This window comes from Gossypium arboreum, chromosome 5 (assembly GCF_025698485.1).
Source record: "Gossypium arboreum isolate Shixiya-1 chromosome 5, ASM2569848v2, whole genome shotgun sequence".
Taxonomy (NCBI): domain Eukaryota; kingdom Viridiplantae; phylum Streptophyta; class Magnoliopsida; order Malvales; family Malvaceae; genus Gossypium; species Gossypium arboreum.
Window position 1 is genome coordinate 37,439,077 of NC_069074.1, and position 17,654 is coordinate 37,456,730.

At 34.5% G+C, this 17,654-nt stretch overlaps 1 protein-coding gene across 2 annotated transcripts; it reads right to left on the reverse strand.

Annotated features, from left to right (window-relative positions):
- Nucleotides 1-5,285: 5,285 nt before the first annotated feature.
- LOC108450262 (metal tolerance protein 11) lies at nt 5,286-9,249 on the reverse strand. Of its 2 annotated transcripts, none has more exons than XM_017747806.2 (6): nt 8,737-9,249; nt 7,407-7,516; nt 7,071-7,316; nt 6,855-6,935; nt 6,500-6,733; nt 5,286-5,952 (listed from the first exon to the last, which is right to left on the reverse strand). In XM_017747806.2, the coding sequence occupies exons 1-6, from the start codon at nt 8,915-8,917 to the stop codon at nt 5,602-5,604; spliced, it is 1,203 nt and encodes a 400-aa protein (XP_017603295.1). In that variant the 5' UTR covers nt 8,918-9,249; the 3' UTR covers nt 5,286-5,601. The 2 variants fall into 2 exon arrangements, with proteins under 2 accessions (XP_017603295.1, XP_017603296.1); XM_017747807.2 differs by lacking the exon at nt 8,737-9,249 and adding an exon at nt 8,207-8,698.
- Between the last annotated feature and the right edge of the window lie 8,405 nt (nt 9,250-17,654).

A 17,654-nucleotide genomic window follows, 5' to 3' on the forward strand; every position in this document is an offset into this window, starting at 1 on the left:
TAGGCATAAAGGTATTTAAGACAAACATGTGCATCATGCATGGCATATACAGGTACTCCAGCAGAGCAAGAAATCTGGAATGAGAGTCACATTGAATCAAAGGAAAAGACACTTGAATTCTACCAAATGACAGGTTTTGATATTTTTGATGTTCAATTTCTGTCCTCCAATTTTGTTTTTTCCAAAAATCAACTCATATCGCGAGAAGTGAGTTGAGCCTCAGGGCACGCTGAGGTATTTTCAATTTCTACTTTTTAATTCATGTTTTCCAAGAAAATCAGCTCATATTGCGAGAGGTGAGTTGAGCCTCAAGACACGTTGAGGTAATTTCAATTTATGTTTCAAAAATCAACTCATATTGCGAGAAGTGAGTTGAGCCTCAGGGCACGCTGAGGTATTTTCAATTTCTGATTTTTAGTTCATCAACTCATATTGCGAGAGGTGAGTTGAGCCTCAAGACACGTTGAGGTAATTTCAATTTATGTTTCAAAAATCAACTCATATTACGAGAAGTGAGTTGAGCCTCGGGGTACGCTGGGGTATTTTCAATTTTTGCCTTTTAATTCATGTTTTCCAAGAAAATCAGCTCATATTGCGAGAGGTGAGTTGAGCCTCAAGACACGTTGAGGTAATTTCAATTTATGTTTCAAAAATCAACTCATATTGAGAAGTGAGTTGAGCCTCGTGGCACCGAGGTATTTTCAATTTTTGCTTTTTAATTCATGTTTTCCAAGAAAATCAGCTCATATTGCGAGAGGTGAGTTGAGCCTCAAGACACGTTGAGGTAATTTCAATTTATGTTTCAAAAATCAACTCATATTACGAGAGGTGGGTTGAACCTTTTAATTTCTACTTTTTCAAAATCAGCTCATATTGCGAAAGGTGAGTTGAGCCTCAGGTCACGCTGAGGTATTTTCAATTTCTGTTTTCAATTTACGTTGTTCAAGAATCAACTCATATTACGAGAGGTGGGTTGAACCTTTTAATTTCTACTTTTTCAAAATCAACTCATATTGCGAGATGTGAGTTGAGCCTTGGATTCACATGTCGAGGTATTTTCAAAATCTACTTTTGCGAGAGGTGAGTTGAGCCTTGGCTCACGTGCTGAGCTATTTTCAGTTTCTGTTTTTAATGTCTAGTTTTACAGAGTCAATTCATATTGCAAGAAATGAGTTGAGCTCAGGATCACATGCCGAGTAAGGAATCAATATTAGAGCTGATTGAAGACACCAGATTTTGTCTCCCTGAAGTTGCAGTGGAGCTGATCGAGGATATCAGATCTTGCCTTTCTAAAGTTACAGAAGAGAAGACCACAAATCTCATCTCAACTGAAGCAGTAGAAGAGCAAATTGAAGCTGTAGATCTTATCTTTCTGGAGCTACAAGTGAAACAGATCGAAGCCCCAAAATCTCATACAAGTGAACTCACATTAGAGAAGATCGAAGCTGCAAGGCATATGTCGGAAGATACGGTGGATTGAACCAAAGCTACGAGATGAGATGGACTAGAAGGAAACTATTTGAACAAGAAGAGCACCGATGAAGTCAAGACTCGGCAAGACGGAGCAAAATTTGCCTTTCTTTGTGTCTTTGCTCTATTCCCGTTACACGACAATGAGCAAAGAGGGGCAGCTATACAGGCCAATTTTAGGCCCAAAACCCATACCCATTAACCTAAACAACCAAGCCCACTAAACCTAACCCATTAGCTAACTCTAAAAGCCCAGTACTAAACCCACCAAACCTACCCTCTGACTCAGTATTCAAAAACCCGAACCCCTCTTGCCCATGCTTCTGACAACTCAGCACTACCCCCGACCACCCCCATACCATCTGCCACCACCATGCCTCTGCACCTGCAAAGACCAAGGCAAAAAAAAGCATGACAAGAATAATTAAAAATAAGTGTAAAAGGGTTATAAAAACCCAAATCAGAAGCTGTAAGGGAGGGGGGAAAAAAATTTTGAATGCAGCAATACATTTTAAACAAAAGAGTACATTCGATTCAAAAACAACAAAAGCGAATAGCAATTTCAGATACACAAAACACGACTACCATACTAATCAGAGGCCCAAGGTATTGAAATCGAAAGCAAAAGGGATCTAAGTCATCGTTTTGCTTTTATTTCGTTGCTCATACATTCAATCCATTTTATTTATATTTATATATATAAACATATAACATAAATATAAAAATAAATAAAAAGCAAAAATTTAGAAAATTACCTTTTTCCCGCCATCTTTGTTGTGGTTTAAGGCCAGGCCGGACCTCCATGGCCGTCAAGTGATCGCCCCCACCACGGAGCCCTCTCCTCTCCCTCTCCTCTTTCCTTTCTCCTCTCCTTTTCTCTTCTTTTTTCTTTCTTCCCTTCAAATGATTTTTTTTCGTGTTTTAGGCTATTTATAGCCCAAGAAAAACAATACCGCTTTTGGTACCAGATTTAAACAAAAGAACGACGCCGTTTTGATGCGGGTCGGTCGACCCGACCCGTCCGGCCAGTGGTCCGCGTGTTTTTGAAGCGGAAGGGCTAATTATGCGATCGGCCCTTCCGCATTTTTGCTATTTTACGATCGTGTTTTTAATATTTTAATTTGGCCCCGAGTTTTTGCCCGCTCATCAATTTAGACCCTCCGTCGCTACCGCGTTTTGGTAATAGAGAATATTGCATTTTGGTCCTCGTTGTTTTCACGCTGTCCATTTTGGTCCTTTATTTCTTTATCCCTTTTAAATTCGCCTCAAATTTCGTTCTTATTCGATTTAATCCTTTTTCGCTTATTTTCCTTTTTGTTACATATTACTAATATTGTTACTATTATTTTTATTAATATATTAATTCTTTTTAAGTATTATTATTATTAATGGTTGTTGTTTCTAGTTTTAGCATTATTATCAATATTGATATATGTATATTATATATGTATATATTCATACATTTATATGGTACTATTTCAATTACTTTATTTTAATATTATTGTTATATCGTATTTGTTTTTATATATTTCATTATTATTTTTGTGTTATTATTAATATTATTAGATGTTGTTTATTCCTAATATGTATATTACGTAAATATCTTAGTATCATACTATATATATTTTTATACATGTTATGTATATAAATTTTCTGCATTATATGTTATGCATATTTTTCTTATATTATTAGTTATATTTTTATATACTATTTTATGTGTGTTTCTATATTATATCATATATTTCTAATACTGTTATTTATATATATGCATGTATGTACTTATAAGTATGCTAATGGTTTCTCTTTCATGTTATTATTTCTAATGTATGTGTATATTTCTATATTTATATATTATACATATATATTTTTAATGTTCTTTATTGTATACTTCTTTACTATTCATACATTTGTATGTATGTGTATATATCTTTTATATTATTAGTTATGTATTCTTTACTATTTCATGTATATTATTATATATGTACATTGTATATGTTCACATTAAATATATTATGTATATATGTATATTTCTCGCAGACGTTACGTACATACTTTTAATATCGCTTTTATATATACGTATATTTATTGTTTTCTCGTATCTTATACTATTATTACATTTAATCTTGTATGTATTATTGTTGTTTTCTTATGTTACTGTCACACTCGTTGTTCGCCTCAATATATTTCTAGATCCTTTAATTATCTTTATTTCGCATCAATTTGCTTAGCATTATTTCGAAAATCTTATTCTTGTTTTTAAATAAGCGAGGCAATATATCGATGTGACATTAGGCCGCGAGTTTCATCGCTATGTTGGATGGAATTTTTAGGCCCGTGTTAACACGGTATATCCTTCTCAAAATAAAAATTGAAAGTGTCTTTTGAATTGGATCACAATTGAATATTACTTTGAACTCATATTTTGAAAATCAAGACAACACTTGTTTATGAGATACCATTTTTTGGGCGTCGCGAGGGTGCTAATACCTTCCTTATGCAGAACCGACTCCCGAACCCTAATTTTTCTCTCGGCTTTTTAACGTAGACCTTAACTCGGCCTTTTCTCGTTTTTTAAAAAATTTAATAGGTGTCCGATCACACCTAGTAAAAAGATCGGTGGCGACTCCCGGTTTAATCTAAAATCAAATTTCAAATTCCAAGTTTTTAATCGCCACAATTAGCGACCCGAAACCAAAATTTTTACGTCGCTACATCCCTCAATCAGTAACAATTTCACAATGAGTTTTAAATCCATCATTCTTTTTCATTCAATAAATTAAGTTTTGAAATCATCATCATTTTATTCAATAATCAACATTATTCTTTTACTTTTATCTAAAAATAAATATATCTGGAATCAAAAGACGATGTAAACTAAATCTAAAAACAACCATGGTGATTGGTATGGGTGCAAACCCAAAGTAAACTCACCACATCTCCATCTCTAACCATGTAAATTAGTTTTTAGTCACTATAGGTGGCATAAGAGATTGATGGCATATCTTTTTTACGTCTCATCTCTTTATTTATTTAATGCCATGTCATTAACGGTGTTAAGGAAAATATCATTTTAGTAAACATAATTAAACTACAGGTATTAAAATAAACAAATTAAAAGTATAGATACCACGATAATTTTATTATAATACACTAGTAAATCCTGTCATTATTCCTATTTTATTACTTAATTTTTAAATATTTAATTTTTTAGTTTACCCAACACAACCTAAATTAGTATTAAAACTTTCCTCTAAATTATTATTTTCATTTTATCCATGTTACTAAATGAATACTGCTAAAAATAACCATCCACTTACAATTTTTTTTATTTGTAAAATCATAATTTATTTTTCTTTCACAAAAAATTAATTTAATGTGTATATATATATACTATTATTTAAGTGTTTAGTAAGTTGATGTCATGAGTTAAGTCATATAAACTCAGTTAGAGAAAATATTAAAAATTAAATTTTAAAACAACTAAAAATAATCGATTTTGTCACAACCAATATGGGTAAAAGAAAAGATTTTGTGGTAATAAACTTGTATGTCAATACTATTGTACATTTTTTTTATCTTTGAATTTGTAATTTTTTAGTAAATGATATAAAACTATGAAAAGATAAAATATCATTATAATAATATTAATTATAATCTTATAACTAAATTAATGGAATATTTAAATAAGATTAAGTAAATTTAATACTATATTAAGTAAATTTTAGAACATAATTACATTCATAATATTTTTATTGTATCACATCTTATATTATTTCTCGTTTTTGTTTAATATTGCCAAATTTAGCAGTAAGTAATTCCCCTCAAAACAAACCCAAATCCATTTATCAACAACAAGCACTAAAGGCGTCAGAGCTCTAATAAAGGAGCATAAAATTAGTAAAGATCTGCATTTACCAATATTTACCTTTACTTGTTTTACTCTCAGTTGATTCTTTTTTACTGAAAATACAGAAACTCGAACTCTAGACTTGTTAGAAGCCGAGGTTCAGTACATGAACTAACTAAACTAAACTAAACCTCGAGTTCCAACCATACATAGGCCATAGAATTTGTAGGTAGAAACATTCTAACTTACTAGCCCAACCGGACAAACCAGAGGTTAATGGCTACCTACAGAGCATGTGCCTGTGCATGTTCAGGTTTGTGACTGAATTCATAATCCAAATGAACAAACGCTCGCTCAATGTCGGGCAGTAACTCCAGTTTCTCTTGCAAGGATTCTCCAATGTCATGAGCTTCTTGTAATGCCATGTTTGCTGGAAGTACAATATCAACTTCGACAAAGTAGTGAGACCCGAAGGTGTAAGCTCGGACCGTATCGATGTTCTTTATGGCCTTATGGTGGTTCCAACACAGATAGGTCAGTTTCTGAAGATATTCTGGAGCTGCTGATCTTCCAACCAATGAGTTCACGTTCTCTAATACTGTCATCGACCATGTCCGTATTGTGTACAAAGCCAGCTGCAATATCCAGCCTTATGAGCACAGGCTAATGTTTTTAAGCTAAACATGATATGCAAATTTGATATTTCGGAAAATAGATGAAGCATTGATTCTTTTATAGTATCTATAAGAAGATTATGACAATCTTACCAGCTATAGTCATTTGATTTAACAAGCTCGCTCCTATGTTACTTGAACTCAAGTACAGGTATGTTCAATGTTTTACAAGTCTTTAATGTATTTGAAAGGTCTTGAAGGCTCATATCCTGATACCAGTGTCTAGATATATACTGGACACAGGTACTTCAAGAGAAAATAATGAAGACATTTAATCAGAAGAGGACAGTTCAAGATCTCTAAAAACCATTGTGTGCAACTAATATTATAAATGATTTGCCTAGGTCTTTAGGGCTTGATCTGTACAGTATTTGCAATTTTTTCATAGAATCAAGCCGATGATACCATAATGAATGTTAGTGGCAACAAGAAGAACCTTATTTCCTTTACTGTTAATGCCACAAGCAAAACAAAAAGACCATGGAGATGAGACAAGGTTTTCACTTACAATGATAGCTCCAACAGGGTCCATCCAATCGTCGATGTACTTAGCAAGTAGCACAGCAACAAGGCCAATGATGTTTGTGATAACATCAAAGAAGTGATCCTGAGCATAAGCTTTAACGATTTCGTTTGTAAATGTGCGGCAATAGAACATGAGGAGAAGCTTTGTCAGAGTCACTCCAAGCATAATGCCAACAACCCACCTCTCTTGCTCATTTGTCAGGTTGAATTCATCCTCCTAGGCAAAACAAAGAAAGATTTTCTTGTCATTCCATCTTTATAAGCAGTCATCAGTGAATATAGTAAAAGATTTATCAAATGGAGAAGAGAACTGTAATGCATAATCAAACATGACTCACATTTGATACCATTGTTCGAACAGACTCCAAGATTATCTGCAGTCCAAGAGTTGCCATGACAGAGGCAAAAACAAGGATACCCTGCAGCAAAATTACCAGTATAATACAGAGAGAGAATAATCTTTCAGTTCGAACACTCATACCAGAGTCTGAGCAGCATAGCTAACAATGGTCTGGAAATTGATTATGACAAGAAGGTACAGCAAGAATACTGACCAGTGGCTGCATTCGTTTCTTTCCAATTGGGTACTGATATGGGTTTGGTGTTGACATGGAGAATGCAGTAAACCAGAGGATGAAGCCAGACAAGAGATCAAGAAGAGAGTCCAATGTGGACGCAATTATAGCTAATGAGCCACTTCTCATGGAAGAATAAACTTTAGCGGCAAAAAGAACCATGTTTGCAATATTCGAAATTCTAATAGCTAATGTCTTGCTTCTAGCCAACCTTTCCCGCTCTTCCTGCCAACCGTAGCAACAAAATTCAGTCTAATGCTAATTCAAGTAAGCTAATCTTCTTACCTAGAGAAAACAGAAGATATTGCAGTAAACCTTTGACATGCCAGGAATAAATCCACGCTCAGCTAAGGCATCCATTTCACTAAAACCCTCCAGCATTTCTACCTGCTGCTGATAGTATTCAGCCACGTTATCTTCCGGACCTGAAACCATTGAAGAAAACAATTAAGATGCATTCTTGTAACTTGTCTTGTTCATTTGCAATCATTCACCCATCATTCCACAGATGCTAAGACTACAGACTAAGCTATACGTAAATTCTAAAACTTCAACCATAGAACATGTTAGTTCATTTATTGTTTTTTGCTTTCCACTTTCAAAAAGCAAAAGAAATTTGATATAAACATGGCATACATGTTTAAACCTAAATAGAAAAAATCTCTATTCTTTCCAAAAGAGCTCTAAAAAACGAAGTCCCACATACTTCATAACTTCAATATACACACGTTAGAGTAAAGCGAGAAGCAAGTCATTTACATAAACATTCACATGTAGAAAGGCAGTAAGTTATGTTACTTGAACTTGATGTGAGTTTCGGATACGGATATGTATTCCACACCAGCATGTATAGTTTTTCTTAGTTTTTACACGCATTAGAAGGATCCTTGGAAATCATATCCCGGCACTTCAAGAAAATGAAAATTTAAACTAAAGCAAACTTCCAACACAAAAAACAACATAAATAAACAAGAAATCACATAACATAAAGCAAATCCAATTGTTAATCTTAGCTTGATAAAAAGAAAAGCTAGCAAACTTTTTAACCATAATTTTCTAGCAAAATAAAGCACAATCCATGATGAAAACAACATCTAAAACAAGGATTCACATACCTCCTTGTACCTAGAAAAACACCCAGGCGATCAAGCTCTGATCACTCTTTAGCTTCAAAATATCAAGATAATGCTCAATTTAAAGACCAAAAAACAGCACAATCTCTCCTCTCTTAACTCTATTAGAGTTTTGATGCTAAAAAAAACTAAAGAATAACTCAAACTCATAGTAGCCATAAACAGAGAATAATATATATATCACCAATTGAGTAAATTCATAACCAAACATATTAAAAGAATCGAATATTGCTAATTAAAGTCCAACCATGATACAAAAAATAAAACACAGCCACGAAAAATATAAATGTAACTTTTACGTACAATGCCAAGCTGTTCAGTCACCAAACAAAAAAGGAAACTTAAAACAAATATCCTAAACAAGCACGAAAATAGAATAGAGTATTGCTAATTGGAACTAGAAAAAAAAAATCCAATATACCCAACAACAAAGATGATGAAACATGATTAATATTTTTTCTGGGAAAAAAAAGAAGGAAAATTTAATAAGAAAATCAAGTACTAGAAATGACCTAAAACCCCAAGGCAATCATGGAGGCTACGAGGAGGCTTTTTGTCTTTGTGTTCGGGAGATAACTGGAAGCCATCGAAGTTCAACCGCCATGATCGATCAACATTGCTCTGATGTGGCAACAATGAAAGCTCTTCGTCGGTTTCACGCGCCACCATCTCCACCATTTCCCCGCGCACCATTCCAAACAAGAAAATTGTTTAGATCTGTTAAGTGTGATTTCCTTTTTGTTTATTCAATTTAGCAGCGGCAAAGGTTGGAAATTTGAAGGAAAAGCGAGGGTATTTCGGGAATAAAAAAATCCCCTGGCATTTTGCGTCCAGGAATGTTGGATGGGAAAGCGAAGGGAAGATATGTAAGGGGCTACGTTTCAACTTGGATAAACTATAAACTATCTGGTTGTTGAACCTAAGAATGAATTGTGGAAACCAATTTTTTTTTTTTAAAAGTCGATTTTTGTTTGAAAAAAAAAATTAAGAGTCATGACTAATTTTTTTTTATAAGTTGTGAAGTTGTGATTGCATCACCCCATAATTTGATAATTTTAATAAATGATTTAATTTATTAAAATAATATTTATCACTCCATAAAAATTTAAAAAATAAATTTAGAAGTCAATTACGCACGAAAAATGATTAGCACCTTCGTGACGCCTATATTTGGCACCTTAAAATTTTGATGAGATTTTAAAATACAATCTTTTATTAAAATATTACTTGATTGAATTTTTACAAAAAAATATTTATATTTTACGTTAATCGAGAAAAAAGATTACGCCTCGTAAATTAAGACACAATGCTTTAAATCCTCGAAATGAGAATAAACACAAAAAAATAATTAATTTTAAAAGATATTTGATTATCTTGGTTTTAGAAAGAAATCATATTCCGTAAGTTAGAACACGATTTTTCTAATTCTAAAATAATGAAAATTAATCTCGGTTTAAAATCTCTTTTTATATGCATTGTGCGAAATCAAATAATATTTGAAATATCGTAATTAGTTTATTCAAATATGGTAAAAAGGGTGAAAGGTTAAAAAAATCATGTTTAGCAAATAATAATAATGCAACATAAATTTGTAGTGATAATGACATAATATGCTTATTAAAATATAAAAGATATGATAGTAATAGTAAATTACGGTACTAATATGCATGATAGAATAATAATAATGAAGATGATAATGTAAATAACAATAATACTAATACTAATAATAATAATAACGAATAATCTAAATTTTGAAGGAATATGAAAGATATAAATAAATAAATGTATAATGAAATAACAATAATAAGGATAAAAATAAAATTAAAATAAAATAATAAAAGGAATAATAAATGAAATAACAAATAAATACTAGTAAAAGTTTAATTAAAATTTGAGAATAAGCAAATAAGCAAAGAAATAAAGAAATTTTAAATAAAATGGTTTAATAATAATAATAATAATAATAATTGTACAAGCCCATTTTGCCCGGGCCCAATGAACCAATACAGACCCGAACCCAATACACCCTATTGTACCCAAAAACAAATCAAACCAACTGAGCCCAATAAAACTTAACCCTAGCCCAAATAACAAATCAGAAAGAAAAATGAAAAAACCCTAGGAGTCGCCTCTACCCCCTGTCCCATCGCACCATGCCTGCTCCACCGCCCTTGTTAGCCACCTGCTCCACCACCACGGTCGCATCACCGTCCATGCACCTGCAAAAGAGAAAGAGTAGAACAACTATTAATAATCATGTGTAATAAGGCTATAAAAAGGTCATTACAAAACCGAATGGGTTCAGCTTTTTTTTGGGGTTTTAAATTCAAAGAACACAAAACATCAACAAAAAAAAATCAAATCTCAATAGCAATCAAAAAGAAAAGAGTTCGAAAGGTCGTTAAACGAAGATTTAGCCACGCTCTATTATTTTGTTTTTTATTTCTAGTCTTTTCTATATCTGTTTATATTGCTTTCCCTACTTTATCCCTCAAAACAACAATATATATATTAAGCAAATAAAAAGGGGAGAAAAAGTACCTAAAGATGATTTCCGGCCACCGTGTACAATGGCCGGCACGGCTGAGCCACGACGGGGCGATGGCCTAACCCCCTGGCCGATTCCAGTTTTCTCCAGAGAAAACCCTCTCTTCTCTCTTCTTTTTTTCTCAGAACTCAACCAAAATGAAGTTTCAAAAAAAATTTTGACTTTTAAAGGCCCCTGGTACGACGTCGTTTTGGGGCAAGCACTCAGCACCCAAAACGGCGTCGTTTAGATGTTGACCCTTGCAAGACCCTACCCGATGCTTGAGGATCCGCATGTTTCTACTGTTTGGGACAATTGCTCACGTAGTCCCTCCCCATTTCTGTTAGGTTTTAATCTAGTCTTTGGCCATTTCTTAAATCTGCCCTTTAATTTTAATTTTGCTTCAATTCGAACCTCGGACCATTCGAGGGTTAGACATTCTGAACGGCATCGTCTTGGGGTGTTGGAATATTGCCCCATATGGCCCCTATACCTTCTCTTGTGTTGCATTTGACCCCTACATTTTCATCTCGTCCCGATTTGTCCCAAAAATCCTATTTTTAATTCAATTTCGTCCCTCTTTTACCTTTTTTTATTTTTTGATTTTAATATCATTCATGCTATTATATATTATTAATGTTATAATTGTATTTTTATTATTAATGTCCCATTATTAGTATTTTTATTTAATACCTATATATATATATATGTTATATAATAGCTTAGTATTATTTTTTTATTTTTTGTTAATGTATTTGTATGTTACATATGTATTCTTTTAATATATATACATTACACTCCACATTATGCGTATATATATTAGTATTATATTACGATATTTGTTCTTTTTAAACATTATATATATATTTTTATATTATGTCTATATTTTATGTATTTTTTACATTATGTATATATTATGTATATACTTTTAATATCATTATATATTTATTTTAATATATACATATATATTTATCTAATATTATTGATAATTGTTTTTTTACATTATTATCATTATAATTGCATTAGTACTATTATTATTATTACATTTTCTTCCTTTTGTAATTACTTATACGCTATTATTTTTTATACTAACTAATTTAATACATATATACTCATATATATTTTAGCGCACCTATTTTGCTTATATATATCATTACTCTTATTATTATCGTTTCATCACCTATTTATTTATATCTTTATAAATCATTTCAAACCTTAAATCATTCATTATTTGTATTATTATTATTATTATTGCTAACATATATATATATACTATATAATTCCATTATATTACGTATACATTTTTATATACTATGCATATGTATCTTTTAATATTGTACTATTATTATTATATATATATTTCTTTTATATATTTCTTATTACTTCTATTATTACGTATGTACCTTAATACACATATGTATATACTTTTATATCATTATCATCGTTATGATTGTCATTTTATTCTGCCATTCTTTTATTTATTTATTTGCTTGCGTGTTAGACCATTTCATTTCCCTCGCGCATTTGTTTATATTTACATATTACTTACCTTGCTTTTATGCCATCTTCTTATAATTGCTCGTTATTGTCACTCATTATTACACGTTATTATTAATATCATAATCTGCTTTTATATATCACTATAAATCACGTTATGTTTTTACTCAATGCCTTAAAATAATTCTTTCATAAAAGTGATATTCCGTATTTGGTAATTCGAGATAATCGTGCCCTAACTTACTGGGTTTCGATTTTTCTCACTTAATCTAAATAACGGAATACTCTTTTAAATCGATATACGAGTTTTGAAAATGCTCATTGTCTGAGGTACGAAGTGTTGTGCCCTAACTTACCAAGTATGACATTTTGCCACCTCGAAATAAGAATTTGTTTTAAATTAAAGGCAATGTTCGGTGTTCGAGAATTCGAGAAAACGTACCTTAACTTACTGGGTTTCGATTTTTCTCGTTTACTCTAAATAAATTGAATCCCCTTTTAATAAATTAAAACACGCAATTTTATACAAAAGGCAAGCTCGCTCTCGGAAATTTAAGATGTCATGTCCTAACTTACTGGATGTGACATTTTATATTTTAAGACGGGAAGGTTTTTAACACTTGAGCATTTTTATAAAGAAGGATCATATTTCAAAAAGTCTTTCAAGTTTTCAATCTTCGACACTAAGACACTAATTAATCAACTAGGTACCAATTTTGGGCGTATTGAGGGTGCTAACCCTTCCTCGTGCGTAACCGACTCCCGAACTTAATTTCTAATTTTCGTAGACCAAAAATTATCGTTTTAGTAAACCTTAACTTTTATTAAAATGATCAATTTAAGGTGATCCGATCACACCTAATAAAAAAGGATTGGTGGCGACTCCTTCTATTCGTTTTCATTTTCCAAAATCTAAGTCGATTTTCGTTTTTTCAAAAAAAATGGTTACGACAGCTTGACGACTCCACTGGGGACCCAAATAAGAGAGTCAAGCCACAAGTTGATAAACTCTTGTCTTTTTATAGAAAATTAAAAATTTGATTTTGAAATACGATCATTTCATTGCATTTCATCAGCTATTTTTTGTGGTATATGATACAATACCAGCTGCGTTGGTTCGAGTCTTTAAATAGTTTTGCATATTGCATTGCATGACCGCTATGGTCACACCCCTTTAAGTGGGAGTGGGAAACTACTCTTTCGTGAGGTTTTCACCTCCGTGCAGGATAGTGGATCATTTTCAGAATACATCCATACCTATGTCTTCGTGAGATTTTCATCTCCGTGCAGCCATAGGGAAATGTATTCCCCTGAACTGAACTCGGTCTGTATGAGCCTATAATGGGTGAAGATCGAGGAATCTGCTGGTTCAGGTACCTTTACTCTAGAACCAAACCCCATGTAGCGAGCCTTAAAAACCCACCCTAAGTAGAGCCATTCCAAAACCCTAGTGGTTACCTGAGCAAGTACTATATTTATTATTCTTTGTTTGCTTTGAACTGCGTATGAAATACTGACTTGTTTTGTTTTACTTTGATTGTATTTGCATGGCATATGTATCACAAAAGGTGTTGATTTGCATTCGGTTCCTAAATAGATAGCTTATCATGGAAAAGGGGTTTTTTGATAAATTAGAAAACAACGCGGCTGTCCGGATATGGGCCGAGACAACACAACAAGAGAAAGGTGACAGCCTTATTGAGGGGTATGTGTCAGAGTTATGAAACTTTACTCGGATCAGCGTAACTCAGAATAATCTCCAAGAGATGAAAGAAATTTGGGGTCAGTGGGATGACGAGGTCAAACAGCTATTCTATTGTCATTACGGTGATTTACCTTATCTGCTCGATGTCAAGGTAGATGAACATCTGTTTTGAGCCCTTTCCCAATATTGGAATTCTGCTTACAGTTGCTTCACTTTTGGGAAAGTAGATTTGGTACCTACTATAGAAGAATACACGACCTTGCTCCATTGTCCAAAGATTCAGGTTGACAGAATTTATTCCAGACCTGCTAACGTCCCAGCATTTTCAAAAAAACTGATGAACATCACAGGAATGAGCGAACAGTGGGTGACAACCCGGATCAAACAAAAAGGAGATTGTAAATGCATTCTTTAGAGGAACCTGAGGGATCTAATCTTAGCGCACCCCGACGTGAAGAAAAGGGTAGATGTCTTCGCCTTGAGCATTTATGGACTGGTCATTTTCCTCAAAGCTTTGGGGCATGTAGACGAGGCTGTTTTCGACCTTTTTAACAGGCTTGGTAAAGGAACCACACCTGTACCCGCAATCTTGGCTAAAACGTTCAGATCATTGAATGCTTGTAGAAGAGCGGGTGAAGGGAGATTTATTGGATGTGCACAGCTCTTGCTATCTTGGTTCCACAGCCATTTTTGGAAAGTGGAGAAAGTCTCGTATCGTATCTTCTCTGAAAATTACTCTCCACTGAAAGAGTTAGTGGCTACACCGAGACGAGATGATGTTACAGAAAAAAATTGGATGAAGGTTCTCCAAAATTTGCAAGAAGAAGATGTTGAATGGAGAGCCCCGTGGATGGTTCCTGATGAAATATTATGCCGATGTGGAGATTTCGATTGGGTTCCCTTGTTGGGAGTATGGAGAGCCGTCGGATATGCTCCTCTGCTTGCATTAAGACAGTACAGATCTAGACAGTTTACACCACTAATATACGGGTTAGCCCAGTACGAGCTCGTGTTCACAAGGAATAATTACAAAAAGAAAGTTCACGAGATATCAAATGCCTGGAACCAGACTCGTAGAATGACAAAGTTTGCTGCCAATCCCATGACTACTCCTGAGTACGACCGATGGTGGAATTAGAGGATTAACGACAACATCCCTACATCAGATCAAGGGAACCCTCAGTCGATAGAAGAACACTTGAAAGTAATCCCATCTGAGCTAGAAATCATCAGGAAAGATTTTGAGAGGAAGAGTCTAGAGCTAGAAAAAAGGATCGAGCAGTTGGAAGAAGAAAAGATGCAGCTAGGGTTTGGTGTCGATGTCCAGAAACTAGAAGCTGAAAGACTCAGAAAAGGAAAAAATAAGGCTGAAGAGGACTTAGACAGTTTGAAAACGACTATAAGAAGCTGTGTAGATCAATGAGAACCGCTGGGTTAGGAAAAACATCAGAACAGTGGCGACAGGAAGTTAAAGAAGAACAAAGCAAAGCCAACCAATGGGAAGAAAAATTCCAGGATGCTCAAGCTCGAGAAGGTGTTCTGAAAAAAAGTTTGGTAGAAAGCCAGAATGAGAAGGAAGGGTTAAAGATTCGGGTATCAAAGTTAGAGAGGCCCTTGTATCAGTGTCGCTCGCGTAACTTCGTAATCGAGTTGAAAGCTAGTCAGAACAAAATTGAAGAATTAAAAGAGAATATAGAAGAACTCAAAACAGCCTACAAAATCGTGAACTTCAGATAGAACTCCTCGAGGTAAGTAACAAGCGATGGAAGAAGCAACTTCATCAATCTCAAGACCAGGGACTACGTTATGGGCGAAGCTTTGACTCAAGTGCGAGAAGCGGCTGATCACTTGCAAACATTAGCAGTACAAGCCGATGTGCTGAGTTTAAAATACGAGTCAGAATCGGACCGAGGCTGAGAGCTAGCTTGGCTTCTTAGGTAGGTCAAGCCCTTAAGTATCAGGGCCAAGCCTTATATGTAATCTATTTTATGTAAAGAAACTTGTTTTCTAGAAAAGTTACTCTAATGAAATCGAATTGGAATCAACGCTTTTGCATTCATTGCATTCATCGCATTCATTGCATTCATCGCATTCATTGCATTCATGCATCAGCATTGCATCATACGCACTAAAACTCACAAAAAATCCTAAAAATCATGACAGTTACCCTGGAACATCGTTACGGTACAAGAGGAAAAACAAGAGCAATGGCCAAATGTTAGAGAGATTGGAACAAATGCAAAAAGAGATGCAGGATCAATTACAAACACGTATGCAAGAACAGCTTGCCAAAATCTAGCAAGATATGAGGGACCAGATGCTGGAGTCCCAAAAAAGCATGAAGGACCAACTAACGCGTTTATTGGCTAGCGGATTAGAAAAAGGGAAAAGCCCCTTGATCAATGTGGGAGATGATAATGAAAATCCTTCCTACCCTCCGGGTTTTGCCCTAGTAGACGTTCAGACACAACCTGATATGTATCTTAGAAGGCCATCGGTCACAATTAAACCCCAACTATTTTAGGCGAGTGTTTCGGCACCCATGAATTATCAGGCTGGCTCGGGCTCTAATCCGGGGGATAACCCGACTAATCCTGTAGTCCTCAATCTCGATGAAGTAATAGAAACTGAAAAGACAAGGGTAGAACTCCCGAGAGAGCTTGAAGAAAGGTGTAGATGTTTAGAAGAAAAATTTAAAGAAATGGAAAGCACCGATTATCGTGGTGGAATCGAGGCTAAGGAATTAAGTTTGGTTCCGGACCTGGTACTCCCTTCCAAGTTCAAAACTCCAGAATTTGAGAAATACAACGGGACTAGCTATCCCGAAGCTCACATCATTATGTTCTGCAGACGAATAGCAGGCCATGTCAATAATGACCAACTATTAATTCACTGCTTCCAAGAAAGTCTGGTTGGGGCCGTTTCTAGATGGTACAACCAACTGAGTCGCGCCCAGATCAATTCATGGAAAGATTTAGCACAAGCCTTTATGAAGCAGTACGGTCATGTAGCAGACATAGCCCCTGACAGAATCACTTTACAGAATATGGAGAAAAAGCATAATGAGAGCTTTAGGCAGTACGCCCAGCGATGGAGAGAGGTGGCCACACAAGTTCAGCCCCCTCTGTTGGAAAATGAAACCACTATGCTCTTTATCAATACCCTGAAGGCACCTTTTATTAACCACATGATGGGTAGCACAACCAAGAGTTTTTCAGACATAGTAATGTCTGGAGAAATGATAGAAAATGCAATAAGGTGTGGGAAAATAAAGGCTGGGAAAAACGCCAAGAGGTCAGCTCCGAGAAAGAAAGAGCGCGAGGTGAATAATGTGAGCTCATATTCGAAATCGATCACCATAAGCCAACCAAGGTCGACAACTACTGGACAGTAGGGCCCACCCAAACAAGATCCCAACACAAAACAAAATAGGGAGAAACTCTAATTTACACCCATTCCAATGACGTACAAGGAGTTATACCAAAGTTTATTTGATGCACATGTCATGTCTCCCTTCTATCTAAAGCCAATGCAACCTCTATACCCCAAATGGTATGATGCAAATGCCCAATACGAATACCATGCGGGAGCCACAGGACACTCGATAGAAAACTGCACCACTTTCAAGAAATTGGTTGAAAGACTCATCAACATGGGATTGTGAAATTTGATGATACATCCAGTACAGAGAATCCATTACC